Source organism: Microcaecilia unicolor, chromosome 8 (assembly GCF_901765095.1).
Source record: "Microcaecilia unicolor chromosome 8, aMicUni1.1, whole genome shotgun sequence".
Lineage (NCBI taxonomy): Eukaryota > Metazoa > Chordata > Amphibia > Gymnophiona > Siphonopidae > Microcaecilia > Microcaecilia unicolor.
The window spans coordinates 171,467,999-171,491,635 of record NC_044038.1 but is presented as its reverse complement, the minus strand read 5'-3'; the positions used below and the strand labels follow the sequence as shown (position 1 = coordinate 171,491,635).

Here is a 23,637-nt window from a genome sequence, read left to right as displayed (position 1 = left end):
ATTTCAACGTTAATTTACAAGCATTACATCTTGTTACGGAAACACAGAGCAGAAACAATAAACATTAGGAATTTTAAAAAATTACCTACTCTTAACGTTCAGAGATAAGTAAAACAAAGAAAAATATAGCTCTTTCTGAGACCACCTACTAATAAGAGATAGGGGGTTTAAGTAACATTGGTGGAAAATATTATGAATACAGGAAATTATAATAAACAAAAATGGCCTAGTACACTTCACTTAAATTTTTTCTCTCAATCTTGATCTTTCTTATAATCAGAGACTATTTGGTCACTTTCTTCATTTCAAGGAAAACTTTCAACTGCTCCGGTTCAAAGAAGACATATTTTTTATCTAAATAATTGACCAAACATTTACAAGGATAAGACAAAATAAATCTTGCCCCCAACAATCGTGTCTCTTCTCTAAGAGCCAAAAATGCTTTTCTTCTATCTTGTGTGGTTTTCACCACATCCGGGTAAATCCATATCCTATCTCTGAGGAAAAGTTTTGTTCAGTTTTTAAAGAACATTTTTAAAATGGAGTTTAAGTCCTGTTCAAAAACCAACGATACAAGTAATGTTCTCCTTTCGGAAATCTCCATTACAAAATGTTCTAGAAGAGCTGTTAAATCTTGTATTCCCTGAAATTCCTTCAATTTCTCCCCATGCTTTAGATCAGGTAAATAATATATTTTATTTACTGGGGGAATTAAATCCGGGGAGTATTGAAGGTTTTCCGTCAAATATTTTTTAAACATAGCCAGCGCGTTCATTTCAGAGGAAACAGGAAAATTCAAAAATCGTAAGTTCAAACACCTGTTATAATTTTCAAACTGCTCTATCTTTCGGTGTACCATCAGTTTATCTTTTACCAACAAATCTCTGTTTTGCAGGTTTAGTTATTTCTATTGTTAGAGGTCGATCTTATCAAGTGAATTTTCAATAGTTTATGAAATATGAGATAGTCTTCAGTTTGTGGTCCATTATTGTTTCCAGAGCCAATACTGGAACCTCAAGTCATGCAAAGAAATATGGAAGACATTTCTATACATAGAGTCTCCTTTACGGTACCCCCAATGTTGCATGGTGAGAGCTTATTCTATAATGTCATCCGGGTGTCCGGATTCTGTTATAGATTGCTAGCACAATCTGGTATCGACTTGCCTTCCATAGATCTTCCATAATAGTATGTACTAAAATGCAGCAACCGCAGTTACACCATAAGTTCTGCGTATAAGTAGCAACACTGCCAATGCCCCTCCCATGTTCCAACAATATGAACACCCCCTTATATTTACACACTATGGGGCCCTTTTACTAAAGCATGCTGAAAAATGGAATGCGCCGCTGTAGGCATGTGTATTGGATGTGCCTTATGGCATTCATAGAGAGGACCCCCAGGACTTTTCTGGAGATGGGTTGCCCTGTTGTATATTTTTAGATGCATGATGAATGATCCTTTTTGTAAATAGTTTGATGTTTATATTTTATTTTTATAGTTTGAGGTTGAGAAGCTGCTATGTTTTGTTAAGAAAGAAACAGGGGAAGAATCTTGAGATGCATGCATGTGGACATTTTAATGGTTTGATTTGATATTATTTCCATGTTTTGTTATGTTTGATTTTATTATGAATATTGGTACTGTAACATGCCTAGATTGATCAGATAGGAGTGCATTTACTAAGCTGTGGTAAAAAGTGTCCTGCAGTACTGTAGGCATGTGTTTTGGGTTTGCGCCAGGCCAGTTTTTACAGCATCTACAAGAAAGGGCTTTTTTTTAATGGGACAGGAAAAGGGCATGCGGTAAAACTGAAACCAGCGCATGCTTAAAACCGGCCTGAGCCCTTAACGCCACCCATTGATCCAGCACTAAGGGCTCATATGCTACATGCGCGGTGACCGGTCGGTGAGTGCCGACTGCCGATTACTGCTGGAAACGCCACGTGTGGGAGGAAATAAATAAATAAATCATCCAGGCATTATGGGTACATGGCAAATCTGAAATTTCCGCCAGGTGTGTGGGGGGGGGGGGGGGGGGGTAAGTCTCATTTTGGTGTGTGCTGTACGCACATAGAGCCTAACGCTCCTTTCTAAAAGGACCCCATAGAGCGGGCTATAAATGTTTTAAATAAATAAACAATACAGTATACTGTCTTTCATTTGGCAAAGCAAGTCAGTAGTATTCTTCAACCAATACTGATTGGCTAGGAAATAAATAAATAATATCAATACTATCTCATAACAACATTTTAAAAAATCAAGGGGCTCTATTACTAAGCCACATTGGCACCTATGAGTGTCCAACGTGCACCAATTTAGAACTACCACCCGGCTACCGTGTGGCCCAGGTGGTAATTTCAATTTTTACGCGCGTCCACTATACGTGATGTAAAACTTTCCGGCGCATGGCGCTAACCAGGCAGTAGTTGGCATTATTCACATGCAGATGATTACCACTTAGTTAACATGTGAGACCTTACCGCTAAGTCAGTGGGAGGTGGTAAGGTCTCAGGCTCAAAATGGATGCGTGCCGATTTTTATTTTGATGCTTGTCCCTTTTTCGGCCCCCAAAAAAAGAGGCTTTTTTGCAGGCACACTGAAAAATGGACCTGCGCGTGTCCAATACATGCATCTACAGCGCAGGCCATTTTTCGACGCACCTTAGTAAAAGGACCCTCAAGTGTGTGTATGTGGCTGGGAAGGAGGGGGAGGGGCTCAGTCCTGTCTCTTGCATGTCTCTGATGTGAAACAGGACCATGGTGTAAAATCAGGTGTCTAGGTTTATGGTGGTTTCATACATTTAGTGAGTGCAGACTTTTTTGTGCTGTTTCTCCTCAGGCAGTCTGTTTTTTTCAGAATTGCTACAATGAACATGTATGAGATCCATTTCCGTTCACTGCCTCTACTGTATGCAAACAGATCTCAGGTGGAAATACTGAAAAGCTGAAAAGATTGGTGCTCTCAAGGACTAAGTTTGGGGATCTCTTGCTGTTGGCCCTGAAGCTATAATTTCTCACTACTGAAGAAAGCCAGGGGCTGCAGTAAGCTAGAGGACACCCTGGAGCAGGGCTGCCGAGAGTGATCCAGGCCCGGGGCAGGGCCATCGCCCACCCCAGGATTGCCACCGCCCCCCCCAGGGATCACTGCCACCGTCCCCCCACAGAATCACCATCGCCCCCCCCCCCCGCCCGAAGTACCTTGGCTGGCCTCCCAGCTGCAGGCAGCGCGGCTCCCTTCTCTGCTCAGTGTTGCCTGCCCCTGTGGCTGCTTTCCTCAGGTCATACATGCTCAGTCTCAAAACTGAGCATGTGCGGCCTAAGGGCCCAGCAGCTACTAGGCAGGCAATGCAAGGGGGTCTCTCTCTCTCCAGGTCCGGTCAGGAGAGAGGGAGAGAGAGAGGGGGGGAGAGAGGGAGAGGGAGAGAGAGAGAGAGAGAGAGAGAGAGGGGGGGGGGGGGAGAGAGGGAGAGGGAGAGAGAGAGAGAGAGAGACCCCAGCGCCTGGCCCCCCTCTGGAGGTTCGGGCCCGGGGAATTTTGCCCCCCCTGCCCCCCCCTCTCGACGGCCCTGCCCTGCAGCATTCAAATGTGCCCCTGCACACGAGGACATGACGTTTACACAAAGGAGGAAAAAATGTCAAACATTTGAAAGCTTTATCTACTAGTGATGGACAACTTTGCTCCTCTGTTTTGGCAGCTTTGCCTAACAAATGCCATATACACTGTGTGTTGAGTCCAAAGTGACAATCTTTCCATTTTGCTTTTAATCAGGAGCGAAATGACTTCTAATTGCATATTCACCCACCATCTACTATCTTGAGTTATTATTAAAACCATGTAATTGAAAGATAGCAATGAGTCACTTGTGTCAATCTTCATGACAGACCCTGTCTGAAAATGCAGATTCTCCTTAGATTATTCTTGCATTCGTGTTGCAATTTTGAGATTTGTTATCTGGAACTATTTAAATAATGTACAGGTGTATTGGTTCTTACCCTGCTTTTTTTTTTTTTTCTACAGATACAATCCACATGGTAGAAAATTTGTCCAATAAGTAATTGACAGTCACCAATTACAGCTTTATGGATTTTGTAGAATATGCTGTGCAAAGTTTTAGGCTGCACTGAATTAATCCAGTAAAGCCATCATTAAAAGTTAAGCTTGAAGTTTTTAGATAGCTTTGGCATTTCTGAAGGTCTTCTCTAATGAAATTTTAAGTGCAAAGAAGTCTAAAATTGGTGCGGTGGTGGCAGCTCTGGGGTGTGTACAACAGGACACACACTTTTCATATTCCCTTCCCCCCTTGCTCTCCTCCCCTCATGTCCTCTTCCCCCTCCCTCAATGCTCTCTCCTCTTCTCTGTTATGAAAGGTAGGTCAGTGCTTCTCAATACTCTCCTGGAGCATAACTGGCCAGTATGGTTTTCAGGATTACCACACTGAATATGCATGAGACAAATTTTCATTTGTTGGAGACTCATTGTATGCAAATATCCCTCATGCATATTCAGCGTGGTAATCCTGAAAATCAGACCCTCCAGGAAAGGGTTGAGAAATACCTTTTACTAAGCCATGTAAGCGTCTACACACGCCCAATGTGCACCAAAATGGAGTTACCACACAGCTACCGCCTGGCTCTTACAGTAATTTAAATTTTGCCGCACGTCTGATATGTGTGGCTGAAAAATAATTTTTGTTTTCTGCCTTGCATATCAGATGCGTGGCAAGTGGCATTTGGTGTGAGTAGGTCATTACCACCTGGTTACTGCGTGAGACTTTACCATTAGGTCAATGGCTAGCGGTAAGGTCACAGACCCAAAAATGGACGCGCGGCAATTTTGATCTTGCCGTATGTCTATTTTCGGCAAAACTTTTTTAAAAGGCCTTTTTTACAGGTGTGCTGACAAATGATTCTGCGTGTGCCCAAAACCCACGCCCAAACTACCACAGGCCATTTTTCAGTGCACCTTAGTAAAAGGACCCCTAAAGTAGACCATCATATTGTAAATAAATAAATCAAGTTCATACCACATCAGCAGAGTCAAGGATCTTTCGCCCAGTCAGGCTACCTCTGTCAGGCGGATCAGAAGGCTGTGCTGGTCCTTAAGTCTCTGCTAGCCATTTGGGGGGAGGGGGGTTTCCTTCAATTGTGCTGTTGTTCTGTCATGTTTTCAGGTGACTAGGTCAAGCCTCGCCACCAACACCCAGGTATAAAATTGCCCTCCACCCTCACGTGCCTATGTTTCCTTTCTGGTACCACACTGTATTCCATCCTTACAAAACAAGAGATTCAGAAGGCCTTTCCAGCTTTATTTCATGGTTTGCTCAGAAAACAATTCAAGTATGACATTGTATATCTAGTTCTGATAGAGCCCTTACAACGCTGCGGATTGTTGGAATGAGAAATTGCTTTCTTTAACACTATGTGGGACAAAGAATGAATATGAAATAGTGGGACAAATATTCTGAAAGCATAACACATCCGCCAATGTGAACTTTTTGCATAGTATTGGAGAAATATCTTATCACTAATAAAAAACCAGGCAAAAATACTGACACAGCATATTGTGCTAGCATTATATGCAGTCTTGAAAAACTTAAGTGTCTAGTGAAAGGCTGTAAAATACAGTAAAGTGTTTTAGTAGAACATTAGAACATCATTTTACGCCCCATTTATTTTGTGCATATTGTAATAAAAATCCATTGATTTTTACATTGTCACCAGTGTTCAAGATGCTGTTAAAAAAATAAAAAAACAACCTAATGCAACCCCTTTCTGGAAAAGTTTGCAATGTAAGGGTATTCATTTGCTTTATTATGAACCAGTGGGAAATAGATTAGGAATAAATACGGTAGTTCATTGGTAATTTACAACTGAACACAGAGTTAGCATTAGTTCTGCTGTAAAGGGACAAGCTGTAGGTTTCTGACTGGACGTCTGACAGTCATGCATTCCACAGAAACATTAAAGTGAGACCATGGAGATAATACTATAATTTATGTCAGTACCTGTGGCATGTAGGTGCGAGCATTTACACCTCACCCCATATTACCCATCTATGTTCATTTAAGAAATATGATTCATTCAAGCACCCTCTAGGCATCTATATATGGAAGCATTGTTACACAATTACTTCTCCACATGCCAAGTGCTGGTTAATTGTTAGTGCACATTACGTGAACCCTATTTTCCTCCTCGAGGATACTGCAAATTTTTAGGATGAAAGCGTGTGCATACTTATTTCCAGTAAATTTATATGTACATATTTACATCTGGTGCATGTAAATTTGGATTAATTTACATGCATATATGTGTATCTTACACTGTAAGGGCTAGATTCTATATGTGATGTCTGAAAATTCTGCATGAAGAGAATACACCTAGGCGTATTCTCAATAGTATGCCTACATTTTATAGAACAGGCTTAAATTTCCATGCGGTACATCGAAAGGAGTGAAGCCTGTGAAGACTGGGATTGCTTTAATCAGTGGGATTTGAATTAGAGACTTAAGTATATGTATTGTTAAATAATTTCTGGTTTTTAAAAGAGAGAGAATGTAATCAGATGTATTATTTCTAACTAAAATCTGGACAATAAGTATGTTCTCAATGAAATGAATTGACTATACACCATATTTTGGTCTTGAAGAAGCCAACCAGATGATCAATGTGGAATAATGAATTAGATGAATAATATCTTGGGATAATCAGGTTAATACTATGTTTTCTGTTTACTGTTTAATTGATCTCCTTGTCTTATCTCATTCTCCCTAATTTTCTTCACTTTGTGGTCTAAGAAAGAGAAAGATTGTATATAATCCATATATCTAGTTGGGATTGTTTTCTTCTTATCTTGTATTAATGTGCAGTCATCTCTGTATTACTGTTTGCAAGTGATCCTTGTAAAATGAAAAATTATAAATAAATGATTAAAAATTTTTTTTCCATGCAGTACATAGAATTACGCTGAGCGCCTGTCCACGCAACCAAATTTAGTCATGCCAACTTAGTGTAAATCCAGACACCTAAATTAGGCAAGAGCAGGTGTATTCTATAATAATGTGCATAGATTTTAGAAATGCCCATGCCTCACCCATGGCCATGCCCCCTTTTCAAATATGCAATTTAGAATTGACGTGCATCATGTTACAGAATATGCTTAGCGAGTTGTGCGTGTAAATCTTAATGTTAATTAGTGCTGATTTCTTGTTAACATTCAATTAACAGCGCTGATTAGCTAGTTTACCAATTAGGTTACACACATCGTTAAAATACACTTCAATTTCTGCACTGCAATTAACCCATTAGTGCCCAATGTTCCCATATGTGGGAACAAATATGGGAACATTGGGCACTAATGGATAGAACTAAAGGACATGAATTGAGGTTGAAGGGGGGCAGACTCAAGAAAAATGTCAGGAAGTATTTTTTCACGGAGAGAGTGGTGGATCCTTGGAATGCCCTCCCGCGGGAGGTGATGGAGATGAAAATGGTAATGGAATTCAAACATGTGTGGGATAAACAGAAAGGAATCCTGTTTAGAAGGAATGGTTCCGCGGAATCTTAAGAGGATGATTGGGTGGCGACGCCGGAAACTGGGAAACAAAACGGGAGCTGGGCAGACTTCTACGGTCTATGCCCTGATCGTGACTGAATAGATAGGGATGGGTTGGAGTATAAATTTTAAGGGGCTTCAACGTTAGCTTCAGAAATTAGTACAAGAACAGTGCTGGGCAGACTTCTACGGTCTGTGCCCTGAGAAAGGCAAATCAAACTCTGGTATACATATAAAGTATCACATATCATGTAATATGAGTTTATCTTGTTGGGCAGACTGGATGGACCGTAAGGTCTTTATCTGTCATCATTTACTCTTTGGGGTTCTACATGGAATGTTGCTACTAATTGGGATTCCAGAATATCGTGACTCTTTAGGATTCCAGAACCTTCAGTACTTTTAGTACAAGAAGAGTGCTGGGCAGACTTCTATGGTCTGTGCCCTGAGAATTGCAAGGACAAATCAAACTCGAGTATACATATAAAGTATCGCATACCATGTAAAATGAGTTTATGTTGTTGGGCAGACTGGATGGACTGTACAGGTCTTTATCTGCCGTCATTTACTATGTTACTATGAATTAATGCGCTCTTACATGCACTATCAGGAACATGTGTGCATTCTTTCCAAAGATGAGGGCTCACTCTTACTGAAATTGCCCTGAAATAAAAATGAAGGCTAACCAAAGCAAAACCAATGAACAATGTTGCAAAAAACATAAGAAATGAAATGAAACAACAATTTCTGGACTGCCAATCTCTAGTGCTTATTCCATATTTAGTTGGATTGTGTGACAGTTTTGCATCTCTTACCTCCACTCCACTGACTACCTCCATTTTACTAGTCCCTTCTCTAACTCCTAAGGGTCCTCCTTCTTTCATTTCACACCCCAGCCAGTTCTCTCTTTCACTTCCCTAAGCTCTTCACCACCCTAAGGGTCCTGCTCTTCTCCACTATGTATTAACAGTCACACAATACAACGAAATCTGGGATACAGTATTTACTGGAATCATGAGACCCATGCCATGGATGGCTTGCTGGGCTGTATCCCACAGCTGTGTCACTGGACCTTCTGCATCATGATATAAAAAGCTTAGCGAGTGGGATTCAAAAGTACCCTTGGGGAAAAAAACTGACACATGATAAACTCCCTCAACTGGAAGATTCTATTTTTGCTGATCGTTGTGATGTGAAAAAAAATAAGGACATGAAAAAATCTGTTAAGTAAATAAGAATGTGCCAAAAGAATCTGCTCTGGTGTAAAAACATCAGCAAAAGTTTTGTAACATGAAATGAAGTGAAAGCAATGCTAAACTGGAGTTAGGTTCAGTGTGTGTTGCTGCTGGTGAGACGACTAATGTGATAGATTTAAATGATGGCTTTGCCTGGTGGCAAAAAGCAGTCTGCCTGCAGTTCCACAAACCCTGCAGGGTTTGCAACAATAATGAAATCAAAGCTAAATGGACATTTTTACTTCTGTTCTTACCTATGAAAAATTACCCATCAAGATTTGCGTCAGCTGATTCTGTAGGTCATTTTTTTTTGCTATTTTATAAAATGAAACTACACACTGGTGCTTGCTCTGCCCCTGATGTCCACCCTTTGTACCCAAAGGAAAAAAGAAGGAAAGCAACCCTTCCACAAACAATCAGGAGTCAAACTAAAAAGTGGAAGGTACCATGACAAGGTACCAGAATGGCCAAAAACTCAGTTTATTCTTCAAATTCAACAGGTGTGCTCATAGTAAAATCTTCATATGCAGTATACAGGATGCACTGACAAGAAATACCCAACACATGTCGTGTTTCAGCACATATGCCTTCATGTCTCATTCAAACCGCACAAATGAATAGTGTCAGCAAAAAACTAAGTGGCATCTTCTAACGTGAAGAGGCACAATAATGTTAGAAGACACCACTTGATTTTTTGCTGACACTATTCATTTGTGCATTTCATTTGTCCCTGAAGTTAGATAAAATTTCAGTCAAAACATTTGGCATCTAAATCCAGATGAAATTTCACCTAATTTTAGGTTCGTAGTCAAGCAGTCAACTTTCTTTTGAAAACTGTCCTCAATTTATCTTTGAAACTTGGGCCTACCTTTGAAGAAACAGTCTTTGCTGTGGACAATGTAGACTTTCTTTTTCTGCAGGCAGGAGGCACGATGGAGCTCACAATGGTTCTCATAAAACTTGCCGTCAGATCCGCAAACGGGCATGTAACTGGGCTTGCAGTCTTCCAGGCACACACACTCGGGCTCTTTGGTCTCTTTATTAACTATACACCGTCTTCCACGTCCACAGTACTTCTTTCCACAAGATGAATGGAGTCCATCTTGCCCATAGAGAACTAAAAACAAAAGTTTCTACTGTTACTATATTTTAAACAATAAAATAGCTTGTAAGTAACATGATCACATCACATCGTGTCTATTAAAATTTCATTGGCTATCAATACTATATAGGGCAGAATTCAAAACTGTCTCGTATCTTCATAGACCATAAAGGAAATGGGCCAGAGTAATTGAAGAGCAGGATCTCTCTCTATGCAACTTCAAGGTCTCTGAGGTCCTTCCAAGAAACATCCCTAAGCACAACAATCACACAATGTGGCACCTGCCAATCAGCTTTCTCAGAAGTAGCCCCCATATTCTGGTACATACTCCTAGAAAGGCTTTGCCCAATGAAAGACTATCTCTACATCAAGAAGCAGGTGAAAACCTGGCTCATCTTCCAACCTTTAATGGAAGAGGCCAGAGTAACTGAAGAACAGGATCTCCCTCTACACACGTCCAAGGAGTGCACCCTTTGCAAACAGTGTGTACTATTATCAGCAAACAAAAACTAAATGTCCTGTTTTTATGCTCGTTCGCATTAACAACATGCAATGATATGGGATATGCCATTGACATTTCTTATGTCATTGCAAGTGATAGAGCTTCCCTAATATACAGCAATTTCAAACTAACCCTGCATACAAGCAGTGCATAGGTGATAAGACCTCTTGTGATTAAAACACCTCAGCCTACTAACCTCTGACTTTGGTGATGGCTTTACAGTAGCTGGTTATTATTGTTATTTGCAGTATCATAATCTATATTAGGCTAATATCCTTAATACTGTAGCAAGTTTTAAATTATTGAAAAACTCAAAAACACTAAGATGGAGTCAGCAGTCCAGCAGCGAGAGGGGTGCTATCCAGTTAAATATTCAGCTGTCGGCGATGAGCGTTACCTAAATGAGAGGCGGTAAGTGTGCCACCACATGGCCATTTTTGGGGGGCTTTTTACCTGCTGTGGTAAAAAGGGCCCTGTCTTAAGGGGAAAATGTCCCCTGCCACTACCGCAGAGCCCTTTTTCCCGCAGCTTAGTAAAAGGAGCCCTGTGTTAACAATGGAAGTCGACATGGGGTCATGGTTGGTTCAAATCAGCACTGCCTCACCTCTACTTTGGATGGAACTCTCAATCAAAGCTGGATCACCTGTTTCTGACTAAGATACAAGGAAGGTTAAGATCTGTTTAGGTTATGGAGCAGGAATGAGAATCAGTAATACACAGACTGAGAGTCTGCCGTGCAAATGTGGGCAACAGACCTCAACTAATCTCTTGATGCCAGCAGTTGGCATTCTCAGTGGTACATGGAAATGCAAAGCCTTCGTATCAAAGGTTTTAAATCCAGTGGTTCAAAAAGGTTATAATAGCAAAAAAAAAAAAAAATCAATACAATAGTTCTATTTCTAAGCAGACTCCATTAGACTTGGCAAATTTTCAGTAATTTCTTTTAAATCTACAAGTTAAGAAAAGGGGAAAACATTTCTTTACAAAGCATTAACTGCCTGCATCAATAATTCAATAAAATTCATCCGGCCTTGGTAAGAAAGGAATTATTGACTTTTTCCTGAATCATAATAAACTAGGAGCGGTCAAAGTGTCACTGCACAGACCAAAAAGTACAGTCCCAGAGATCTGAATATCCTTTATGTTTTGTGCTAATTGTTTGTCATGTCTCTGCGAAACATGCACTGGAATATAAATACTGTTACCATGGTAGAACCTGTGCAATTTGGATCAGTTCGCCAAGCAAATTAGGGGGCCTTTTTACTAAGTTGCGCTGAAAAATGACTTGCAGCAGTGTAGGTGTGGGTTTTGGGCATGCGCAGAATTATTTTTCAGCGCACCTGTAAAAAATGCCTTCTTAAAATTTTTGCCGAAAATGGACATGCGTCAAAATGAAAATTGCTGCGCGCCCATTTTGGGTCTGAGACCTTACCACCAGCCATTGACCTAGCAGTAAAGTCTCATGCGGTAACCGGGCGATAATGACCTACGCGTGTCAAATGCCACTTGGCAAGCACCCAATACGCGCATCAGAAAATAAAAACTATTTTTGACCGCATGAAATTACCACAAGAGCCACGCGGTAGCTGGGTAATAACTCCATTTTGGCGTGCATTGGGCGCACGTAGATGCTTACGTGGCTTAGTAAAAGGGCCCCTACATGTATATCTGCTATAGGTAAAAAGATACTCAAGAACGATTACACTATTTCTGTGGGTTTGTTTCTTCTTGGGGAAAAAAAAACCATGTAGGGTTGAAAATGAAATCTCCGTGTGTTACTTTCAAGGGGTACACGTGAGGACAAAATTCACATCATTTTCTTGTTTTTTAAATTAATTTTTCCCTTTTAAATTCATTTTGGCACTCATTTTCGAAGTATATGGACGTCTCAAAAGACCAAAATGGTGTCCTTGTGCTTGAAACATCCCGATTTTGCAAAGACAGAATAGGGACATCCAACACTGCACTACATCTAAATAGCAAGGAGGTGTGTTATGGATGTGTTTTGGATGGGACTAAGGAGCAGTGGTGTAGCAAGGGCGGGGCAGTGGGGGCGGTCCGCCCCGGGTGTCAGCGGGTGGAGGGGGTGGGGAGGTGCTCTGTCGAGAGCCGACAGCTCTCGTCTCCTGCCTTCCCTCGCTGTGTCCCGCCCTCTTCTGAGGTAACATCCTATTTCCTCAAAGGCGAGACATAGCGAGGGAAGGCCCGACACCAGTGAGGCGATTTTCTCCTTTCACAGCACAAGCAGGGCAGACGCGAGGCGCTGCCTGCGCCGCTGCATGGATTTTTAAAAAAAGGCAGGGTGGTGGCAGGAGAAGAGGGCTCTGTCGGCTCTCGATGGAGGGGGGACGGGACCAGGTTCGGGGTGGGCTCAGATGGGAGAGGGGGAGCTCAGAGGGGAGAAGGGGATTGGGGAGGGTAGGGGAGCAGGGGATTGGAGAGGGGTTGGGGAGCTCAGAGGGGTGCTCAGAAGGGAGAAGGGGACTGGGGAGGGGAGTGCTCAGATGGGAGAAGGAGTCTGAAGCTGGAACTGGGGTCTGACAAGGGGGCAGGAGGGAAAATGGGTCCATGCCTGGGGCAGGTGGGAGAATGGGTCTGGGGCTGAAAAGGGGGGATGCAAGGCATATGGTGGATGAAGGGGGCTGGAACTGGGGGCTGAAAAGGAGGGTAGTTGGGATAAGGGGGCTAGTACTGGAACTGGGGGCTGAAAAGGGGCAGGGGCTGAAACTGTGGGGACTGGGGGCTTTAAAGGGGACAGGGAGAACTGGCTGGGGCTGAAGCTCGGGACTGGTGTGAGAAAAGGGCTGGGGTTGAAACTAGGGGCTGAAAAGGGGACAGGGAGAAGTGGCTGGGGGCTGAAGCTCAGGACTGATGGGAGAAAAGGGCTGGGGACTGGTGGGATAGTGGGGCTGAAAAGGGGGGCAGGTGGGAGATGTGGGCTGGGGCTGGAACTAGGGGCTGAAAAGAGGGGGCAGAGAGAGAGAGAGAGAGAGAGAGAGAGAGGAGACAGACCCTGGATGGAAGGGGGGAGCGTGAGAGAGGGCAGACCTTGGATGGATGGGAGAGGGAGGGCAGACGGATTGAAGGGGCAGAGAGAAAGGGCAGATGGTGGGTGGAAGGGGCAGAGAGAAAGGGGGCAGACTGGGGCAAATGGTAGATGGAAGGGGCAGAGATACAGGGCAGATGTGAATGGAAGGAAGAGAGAGAGGGCAGATATTGATGGAAGGGGGAGGAAGAGATGGCAGACTGGGGCAGAAATAGAGGGCAGATGTGGATGGAAGGGAAAGAGAGGGCAGACACTGGATGGCAGAGAGAGAGCGAAGACAGATGCTGGATGGAAGGAAGAGTGAAAAGAAGATGAGGAAAGAAGAAACCAGAGACAACAAACTGTAAATAAAATATTTATTTTTATTTTTTTGCTTTAGGATATACAGTAGTATTGTAGCTGTGTTAATAAATGTTTATAAATAGAACATGTAAATAAGGTAATCTTTTTATTGGACTAATTTTAATACATTTTGACTTAACTTTCAGAGAACAAAACCCCCTTCCTCAGGTCAGGATAGGATACTGTAACAGCACAGATTTTGGCCTCTGGAAGCTAAATGTATTAGTCCAATAAAATGGTATTATTTTCTGTATTTGTTTTATTTCTATTTGTTAATTTGTAAAGTGGTGATTGGTATTTGTTAGTTTTTTCAAATTTATATCTGCTGTCTTTATATTTTGCACAGTACTAGGGGACATTTTCTGTTTCTGTGGTGTTGCATTGTATGCAGAGTCTGGTATTGGGCAGTGGCGTACCAAGGGGAGGGCAGTGGGGGCGGTCCGCCCCGGGTGCACGCCGCTGGGGGGTGCCGCGGCGTGCGCCTGCTCTGAGTTCGCTGACTTCGCGCGTTCGCTGCAGCTCCCTCTGCCCTGGAACAGGTTACTTCCTGTTCCGGGTCAGAAGGAGCTGCAGCGAATGCGCGAAGTCAGGGAACTCTGAGCAGGCGCGCGCTGCAGCCCCCCCCCCAGCGGCGTGCACCCGGGGGGGGGTCCACGCTGCATTGGGGGTGGGTGCTGCACCCGGGGGGGCAGGGCGCCGCCCCGGGTGTCTGCCCCCCTAGGAACGCCACTGGCATTGGGGGTTCAGTTTAATTTTTGTATAAATAGAAAGTTTATTATTACTTATTCTATAGCGGATTAGGGTGTATCTGTGTTTGTGAAAAAGACATGGCTTTCGGTTGGCACTGACTGTGCAGGATCGACGATCTGTACTAATCTGTCTGGTTTCGTTTTAAAATAGGTGAATTGATGTTCTAGTGCTCACTGTAGTGTTTAAGATGCTTTCATTTTCCTTGTGTGACTCGTACAAATTACTGCTTATGGTATGGTAGAATTGCTCTATAGGTCCTGAGTGTTTTGTATTCTCAGTATGCCTAGTACTGGATTTGGGGGGCGGGTGTTAAAAAATGACCGGCCCCGGGTGTCAACTACCCTAGCCACGCCACTGCTAAGGAGGACCTTAAATCTGGACATCCAACAGCGATTACTGAAGGGGAAGAAACATCCATGTCTAAAAAGAAGGACATCTTAAATTAGACCTGATTGAGCAGCTGTCCACTGGAGGGATTAAGACATGATGCTTCCTTAATCCCCAGTAATTGTTTTCCCCCTCCCTTTCCTATGAAAGTGAAACCAGAAGGGGATACCAGGGCTCTATGACAGCATCAGGTATTAAAGGCATTCTTAAGAAAGCAGACAGCAGGTCTGAGGGAGTCTAGTGGTTAGTGCAGTGGACTGTAAACCATGGGATCCAGGTTTAAATCCCACTTCAACTCTTTTTTTGTTTTAATTGTGAAACCTTCAGAAACAGAAAAATACCAACTGGAAAAACCTTTCCCAGAGACAGAAAGGCGGTAGAACTAGAGGATATGAACTGAGGTTGAAGGAGGGCAGACTCAGGAGTAATGTCAGGAAGTATTTTTTCATGGAGAGGGTAGTGGATATGTGGAATGCCCTCCCGCGGGAGGTGGTGGAGATGAAAACGGTAATAGAATTCAAACATGCGTAGGATAAACACAAAGGAATCCTGTTTAGAAGGAATGGATCCATGGAATCTTAGCGGTGATTGGGTGACAATACCGGTAATTGGGAAGCAAAATCAGTGCTCGGCAGACTTCTACAGTCTGTACCCTGATTGTAACTGAATATATATGGATGGGCTGGAGTGTAAATTTTGAGGGGCTTCGACTTTAGCTTCAGAACTTTTAGTGCAAGAACAGTGCTGGGCAGACTTCTACGGTCTGTGCCCTGAGAATGCCAAGGACAAATCAAACTCGGGTATACATATAAAGTATCACATACCATGTAAAATGAGTTTATCCTGTTGTGCAGACTGGATGAACCATAAAGGTCTTTATCTGCCATCATTTACTGTGTTACTATGTTACTCTTTGGGGTTCTACATGGAATGTTGCTACTAATTGGGATTCCAGAATCTTGTAACTCTTTAGGATTCCAGAATCTTCAGAACTTTTAGTACAAGAAGAGTGCTGGGCAGACTTCTACGGTCTGTGCCCTGAGAATGCCAAGGACAAATCAAACTCGGGTATACATATAAAGTATCACATACCATGTAAAATGAATTTATCGTGTTGGGCAGACTGGATGGACCATAAGGTCTTTATCTGCTGTCATTTACTATGTTACTATGTAACTGTACTTAAATATATAAGACACCTGCAAGCCTGAAGGCTTTGGAGAGCTCACAATTACAAAAATAAAGGGGTAGGTTTATTACTACTACTACTACTGATTAACATTTCTAAAGCGCTACTAGGGTTACGCAGCGCTGTATAATTTAACATGGAAGGACAGTCCCTGCTCAAGGAGCTTACAATCTAAAAGACAGGTGTACAATCTAAGAGACAGGTGTACAATCTAGAGACAAGTGTACAATCTAAAAGACAAATATATTAAAGTGCGTTAGCATTTTTAACGCTCTTGTAAATTCAAGGCACGTTAAACACTAACATGCCTATACATTTCTATGGGCGCATTAGCGTTTAATGCATGTACACCATTTACACATGCTAAAAACGGTAACGCGCCCATAGCGCCACAGTTAAAATGGGATTTGACACCGGGTCCCTTGGTTTACAGTCTATTGAACTAACCTCTAAGCCAGAGGTTCTCAACTTTTTTTTTTCAGTTGGGACACACCTGACAGACGATGCTCAAATACTTGACACACTGCATACATGGCCGTCATGGATCTTTGGTCCAATACAGTTTCTTAAGAATTGTATGTAAACACGCTCTGCAACCACAAAAACCCTATCTCCCCTCTACAATAACTCGCACATTTTCTCCATGGGAGTTATCATACCATAAAGCACTTAGTTGTAGGCGGTATAAAAATCTGGAAAATAAATAAATTTGTAAACAAACAAAAAATTCTGAAAGCCAATACAGCTTAGCGGAGTTTTAAAAAGGTTTGGATGGCTTCCTAACGGAAAAGTCCATAGACCATTATTAAATGGACTTGGGGAAAATCCACTATTTCTGGGATAAGCAGTATAAAATGTTTTGTACTTTTTTGGGATCTTGCCAGGTATTTGTGACCTGGATTGGCCACTGTTGGAAACAGGATGCTGGGCTTGATGGAACTTTGGTCTATCCCAGTATGGCAATACTTATGTACTTATTTTAGGAATTATTAGGAAAGGAATGGAAAACAAAAATGAGAATGTTATAATGCCTTTGTATCACTTCATGGTGTGACCATACTTCCAATACTGTGTGCAATTCTGGTCACCGCATCTCAAAAAAGATATAGCAGAGTTAGAAAAGGTACAGAGAAGGGCAACGAAAATGATAAAAGGGATGGGACAACTTTCCTTTGAGGAAAGACTAAATTGGATAGGGTTCTTCAGCTTGGAGAAGAGACGGCAAAGGGAAGATATGACAGAGGTCTACAGAATACCGAGTGGAATGGAACGGGTAGATATGAATCACTTCTTTACTCTTCCCAAAAATACTACGACTAAGAGACACACAATGAAGCTACTAAGTAGTAAATTTAAAAGAAATCATAGAAAATATTTCTTCACTCAACAAGTAATTAAACTCTGGAATTTGTTGCCACAGAATGTGGTAAAAGCAGTTAGTTTAGCGGGGTTTAAAAAGGTTTGGATAATTTCCTAAAAGAAAAGTCCATAATCCATTATTACATAGTAACATAGTAAATGACAGCAGATAAAGACCTGTATGGTCCATCCAGATTGCCCAACAAGATAAACTCATTTTACATGGTATGTGATACTTTATATGTCTACTCGAGTTTGATTTTTTCTTGCCTTTCTCATGGTACAGACCGTAGAAGTCTGCCCAGTACTGTTCTTGTACTAAGTTCTGAAGCTAACATGGAAGCCCCTTAAAATTTACACTCCAGCCCATCCCTATCTATTCATTCACGATCAGGGCGTAGACCATAGAAGTCTGCCCAGCTCCCGTTTTGTTTCCAATTACCGGTGTCGCCACCCAATCTCTGCTAAGATTACACGGAACCATGCTTTCTGAACAGGATTCCATTGTGTTTATCCCATGCATGTTTGAATTCCATTACCGTTTTCATCTCCACCACCTCCCGCGGGAGGGCATTCCACATATCCACCATCCTCTCCGTGAAAAAATACTTCCTGACATTAGTCCTGAGTCTGCCCCCCTTCAACCTCAATTCATGACCTCTAGTTCTACCGTCTTCCCGTCTCCGGAAAAGGTTTATTTGTGGATTAATACCTTTCAAATATTTGAACGTCTGTATCCTAACACTCCTGTTTCTCCTTTCCTCCGATGGACTTGGAGAAAATGCACTGCTTATTTCTAGGATATCAAAAACAAAAAAAGGCTTACAAGTGTCTAAAAATATTTTGTAAACGATACACAAATGGGGATAGACACTGTGTGTTAAATGCAATGTGAAAATGTTGGCTAATGAAGGCGTCTCATATCAACATGGAAGTCTATATGTGTGAGCTTCCTTAACGGCTAAATAGCCGATGTACGGTTATAATCATGGACCACCTCCAACCAACCAGCAGTGCCAAATGTTGTTAATATTTGAAAACCTGAGAGTCAAAAAGTCTCTATAATCTATTTACTCTGAAATTTATCCTCAGGTAAAGAAAAATATAGAAGCGCACTGCTGTTCACAAAATAAACATTATAACAAAAATAGACATATAATGCAAAAATTCCACTTATCTTAATAGTTTAAATCAAAGAGGCCATCTGCTAGGGCCCGAATTCATCAAATTTCAAAAAAGATTTCATCCATCAGACTGCTGATATCTCCGGTGACATTGTGAGCCCGACAGGACCCTGTTTCGCGGTCTACTGCTTTTTCAAGGGCATGCACATTTTCACAGTCACTGGTGTATCGACACCAGTGACTGTGAAAATGTGCATGCCCTTGAAAAAGCAGTAGACCGCGAAACAGGGTTCTGTCGGGCTCACAATGTCACCGGAGATATCAGCAGTCTGATGGATGAAATCTTTTTTGAAATTTGATGAATTCGGGCCCTAGCAGATGGCCTCTTTGATTTAAACTATTAAGATAAGTGGAATTTTTGCATTATATGTATGTCTATTTTTGTTATAATGTTTATTTTGTGAACAGCAGTGCGCTTCTATATTTTTCTTTACCTGAGGATAAATTTCAGAGTAAATAGATTATAGAGACTTTTTGACTCTCAGGTTTTCAAATATTAACAACATTTGGCACTGCTGGTTGGTTGGAGGTGGTCCATGATTATAACCGTACATCGGCTATTTAGCCGTTAAGGAAGCTCACACATATAGACTTCCATGTTGATATGAGACGCCTTCATTAGCCAACATTTTCACATTGCATTTAACACACAGTGTCTATTTCTAGGATAAGCAGCATAAAATGTATTTTACTGTTCTGGGATCAAACAGGGTGCTGGGCTTGATGGACCTTCGGTCTGTCCCACTATGTTAACATTTATGTTCTTAAGTGTTTAATTCTGAGTCCTACCCACATTGTGCCAGACTTTTCCTATGTATTTCCCTACTTGTCAACTATGTGCTATATAAGACTTGTGTATTTACAGAATAGCGATTAGGCTGGTTTGGGGCATTACCCATTAAATTTGCCTGTCAGCTCACACTAATCACATGCTAATTATTTTTAAAATATCTTTTTTCAGGAGGGGGAGCATCATAAGTGGGGAATGGGTGTGGCAACATTATCCAGCTAGCGCACTCATATAGCACAAGTTGTCTTATGCAGGAGCACTTAGGGATCCTTTTACTAAGCTGTGGTTAAAGGGCCCCTTTTACTGCAGTGGATAAAAAGGCCAAAAAAAAGAAAGAAAGAAATGTCCATGCGCTAAGTTCGCACTTGCTTCATTGCCATTTTGGGGAGCAGCATTTACCGCTGCCCATTGAGGTGGTGGTAGGGGCTCCCACGCTAACCTGGCGGTAACCGCAATTATTGCCGGGTAAATCCCTGTGGAAATATTTTAGAAAATATTTCTTCTAGCACCAGAAATGACGAGTGCTGGGGGTTGAACTACCACCGACACCTACGTTGGACCAGCGGCAGTTTCGGGTTGCTGCTCGGCAACCCTTTAGTGAAAGGGCCCCTTAGTGCCTTCTAACTAGGAGGATCCTGCATTAATATTTTTGCAGGTCTAATGGAAAAATTAGTGCGGGACCTGCAAAAGTAAAAAATAAAAAAGTCCTATTTTAGGGTCACACTAGAAATGGGATTTAGTGCACGGGAAAATCCCTAGTTTGCTTGTGTTCTCAAAATGCAAACTCAGAATTTATTTCAGGTCAAAATCCTACAGGACGCTTTTCTAAGCCTTAGTCATATCCATCTGTTAAAGTCCCAAAACATTTTGGAGAATCGGAAAATGAGCAGGACTCTTGACCTTCACAAGACATATCAGGCAGTGCGTGAAACGCTTCAGATCACTTGCCAACTACTGAGATTCGAAACAAAACTGGGAGGTACAGCTCACTAATTAAACCAGCCCCACATCAATATTACCTTCATGTTATTAAAATTGAATGAATTTCCCACTCCTACAAGGATTATAAAAGCAGTAATGGAAAAGGTAATCAAGTGAAACTACCAGCTAACTGCTGGCGCTATTTATGAGTCCAACTGCCCTGCAAGAAAAAGACAGAATACATTTCATTTATTAGCCATAAAGAAAGTCATTTACCTAGGTTAAAAACGGATCGTGGTGCTGCAACAAGCCACTTTTCAGCAGTAATTAAATTTACAGAACATTGTCTGAAACTGAATGATTTTTATTAATATGATTATGACAGAAGAAAATGAACATTGATCGGGACAGTGTTAAAGGTAAAGGTTGTTGTTGCACACATGAAGTGCGGAAATTCTTTGCTTATAATTTCAATGTTCAATAAAATTTCTTGGAACAAAAAAGAAAGAGAAATAAATTCTGGGGAATATGGTAGAAAGAAGACGACACACTTTCGAATAGGGTTTGCAAAGCCTTTCATTGTTTTCTATTGAAAGCAAGACATGGCAAAGTGTTCCAGAGTTTTGGTCTGGCTATGTAACAATCAAGAATGCTTAGAAAATATATGATGGCTTAATTTATCTACTCGCTACTTCATACAAACTCAAGTGTAGACACTATATTCACACAGATGTACAGTACATTTTGTTATAATGGGGGAAATGGTCTCAATAGTCACTGGGATATGCTACTAGTTAGCAGCTTAAATTGTATCGAAATCCCACCTGTGACTCAAATCATCACTGACCAAAAATCCCCCTCCTACCTATTGCTGCAATTATATCAACTTTTATATTAATTTATCTTTTTTTGTTTTTCTTTTTACTTGTTTTATATACTGAATCAATAGTGGGGGTATCTTCCTTTTTTTTTTTAATGCTGAGCATGCACTCATCAATAATGGCCACACTTAGGCTGTACATCTGTGTGAATATAGTGTCTAGAGTTGAGTATGTAAAAATCAAGGCCTTATATATTAGTCCAGTATTAGCAAGATGCACGTGCAAATCCAAAATGTTGCCAATTAATGCTAATAATTGATTATTAGAAGCACCATATAATAATGCTTATGTATAAATTCAATTCATCTCTGTATGTTGAAGAACTCAACCAAATGCAGTTGTGGAGCATGTGATTGTTCCAGCAACCACTCTCCTATCGCCATTGGTCTTTGTTAATTTTTCATGTCTTCTTTTTCCTACAGTGCTTATTGTCTTCACTCCTTTTTGTGAATACTTATAACATTCCCAATCTATAATTTTTGTACCCAATTATTGGCACTGATTGGCTTGTTAGCCAGTTTAGTTGCATTTCAGAATAGCACACAATTTTATGCGTGTAAATTTGCACACCATTTATAGCATATGGGAGAGACGTTTTGTTAGTCCAATAAAAAAGGCCTTGTTTTGTTTCTGTTTTGTTTAATACCTTAGATTTGCATTGATTTGATAAACCATTTTATCACTTACATTTGCTTATCATTTACAATTTATCTTTAGCTGTAAGTTAATTCCCCTCCCTTACTCCTCCCAGGAGGTCTAATTTATTTCTATGGTAACAAAGCCAGTGGCCATAGAAGCATATTATATGTCTCATGCTAACATCTTTGATTTTACACTTCTTAATACAATCTCTAACTATTTTGTCATAGTCAATTACATATTAGACAGCAAAACCAGCATGGGTTTCCAAATGCAGCTCAGTCTAGCAAATGTGTAAACAGATTTATGCTTTAAAATACATACCTATCTCATATTGCTTTGTTTGGCTATCCACCTGTGTTAGAATAAACAAATTCTTCTCATCTGGAAACATCTCCAAGGAAAATGCTTGCTTTCAGGAAACAGCACGATTGATCCAGAGATCAATCAACAACTATATAGCACAGTGGAAATAGACTGCAATTCTAAATGAGTGACTAATGTCAGAAAAGCCACAGATTTAAGATCTGTATAACACGATGCAGTAATCAAGTTTAGGAAGTGAGAAACAGGCAGCTAACAAAGGAGGCTTCAAAATTAATGTTTTGCTATTGTTTGGCTCTCTGCCCTCTGATTTGTTCTTACACCATTGCCTATAGGTTCCAATCTGGATTTGTCATTTTCTTCTAGTTACTGGCCAGTGGTCAAACATCCCTTTACTTACAAAGTTGATAGAATCTTATGTAAGTCAACAGTTTTCCAGGTATCTAGATAGACTTAACTGTTTACACAAGTCTCAATGTGGGCTTACAGCTGCTCATATCACAGAAACACTATTATTAGTATTGACTACCTATGTGAAAGAGCTATTTGGTATGGGAAAGCAAGCGATCTTGCTTCAATTTGACATATCTGCAGCTTTCAATGCCATTGATCATTCTCTGTTGCTTGAGCGCCTGAGTGGTATTGACACTACTAGGAAGGTCTTTACATGGTTTTATGATTTTCTACATAATTGGAGTTATAATAGTGTTCGGTTGAATAAGTCCTTTTCTGAATTTTGGTCACTGGAATTTGGGGGTTCCACAAGGTTTTCCATTATCCTTTATTCTTTTTAAAATTTTAACGTCCACATTAGGAAGCATTGAATTAGGTTTGGGTAAACTCTTGTCACATGCTGATGATAATCTTATTATTACTAGTTTCTGTTGATAGTTTAGATTTCGTCAGCAGGATTTCTCTAGATATGAATAAGGTATAAGAATGGGCCCTAGAGAATAAGCTGAAATTAAACTTTAGCAAAACAAAGATTTTATAGTTTAGAACTATTGGCTTTACAGTTAACTCATCGATTCGGCTGTGGGATGATCAAATGTTTTTGGTAGAATCAGAATCAAGGGTTCTGGGTGTGACATTAGATTTCTCTCTATCTTATAACACACAAGTAAATCACTGAGGGGTCCTTTTACAAAGACACGGTAAAAAGTGGCCTGCGGTAGTGTAGACTCGTGTATTGGGCATGCGCCAGGCCAGTTTTTACCACATCTGCAAAAAAAGAGCTTTTTTTTTAAATGGAACAGGAAAACGGCCTGCAGTAAAACTGAATCCAGAACACACCTAAAACTGGTTTGACCCTTAACGCCACCCATTAATCTAGCGGTAAGGGCTCACGGGCCACACACGCAGTGACTAAGCACATGCCAAGAGCCTATTACCACTGGAAATGACTCATGTGTCAGGAAATAAGGGGTCCTTTC

General features: G+C 41.2%; 1 protein-coding gene across 2 annotated transcripts in view; it reads right to left on the bottom strand.

The window, feature by feature from the left end:
- Positions 1–23,637, bottom strand: part of FSTL4 (follistatin like 4) — a 416,621-nt gene that overhangs the window by 267,259 nt on the left and 125,725 nt on the right. For both annotated transcript variants that reach the window (XM_030213353.1, XM_030213354.1), the window contains exon 4: positions 9,657–9,905. In XM_030213353.1, coding sequence (XP_030069213.1) covers positions 9,657–9,905 — 249 coding nt within the window. The remainder of the gene's footprint in view (positions 1–9,656; positions 9,906–23,637) is intronic.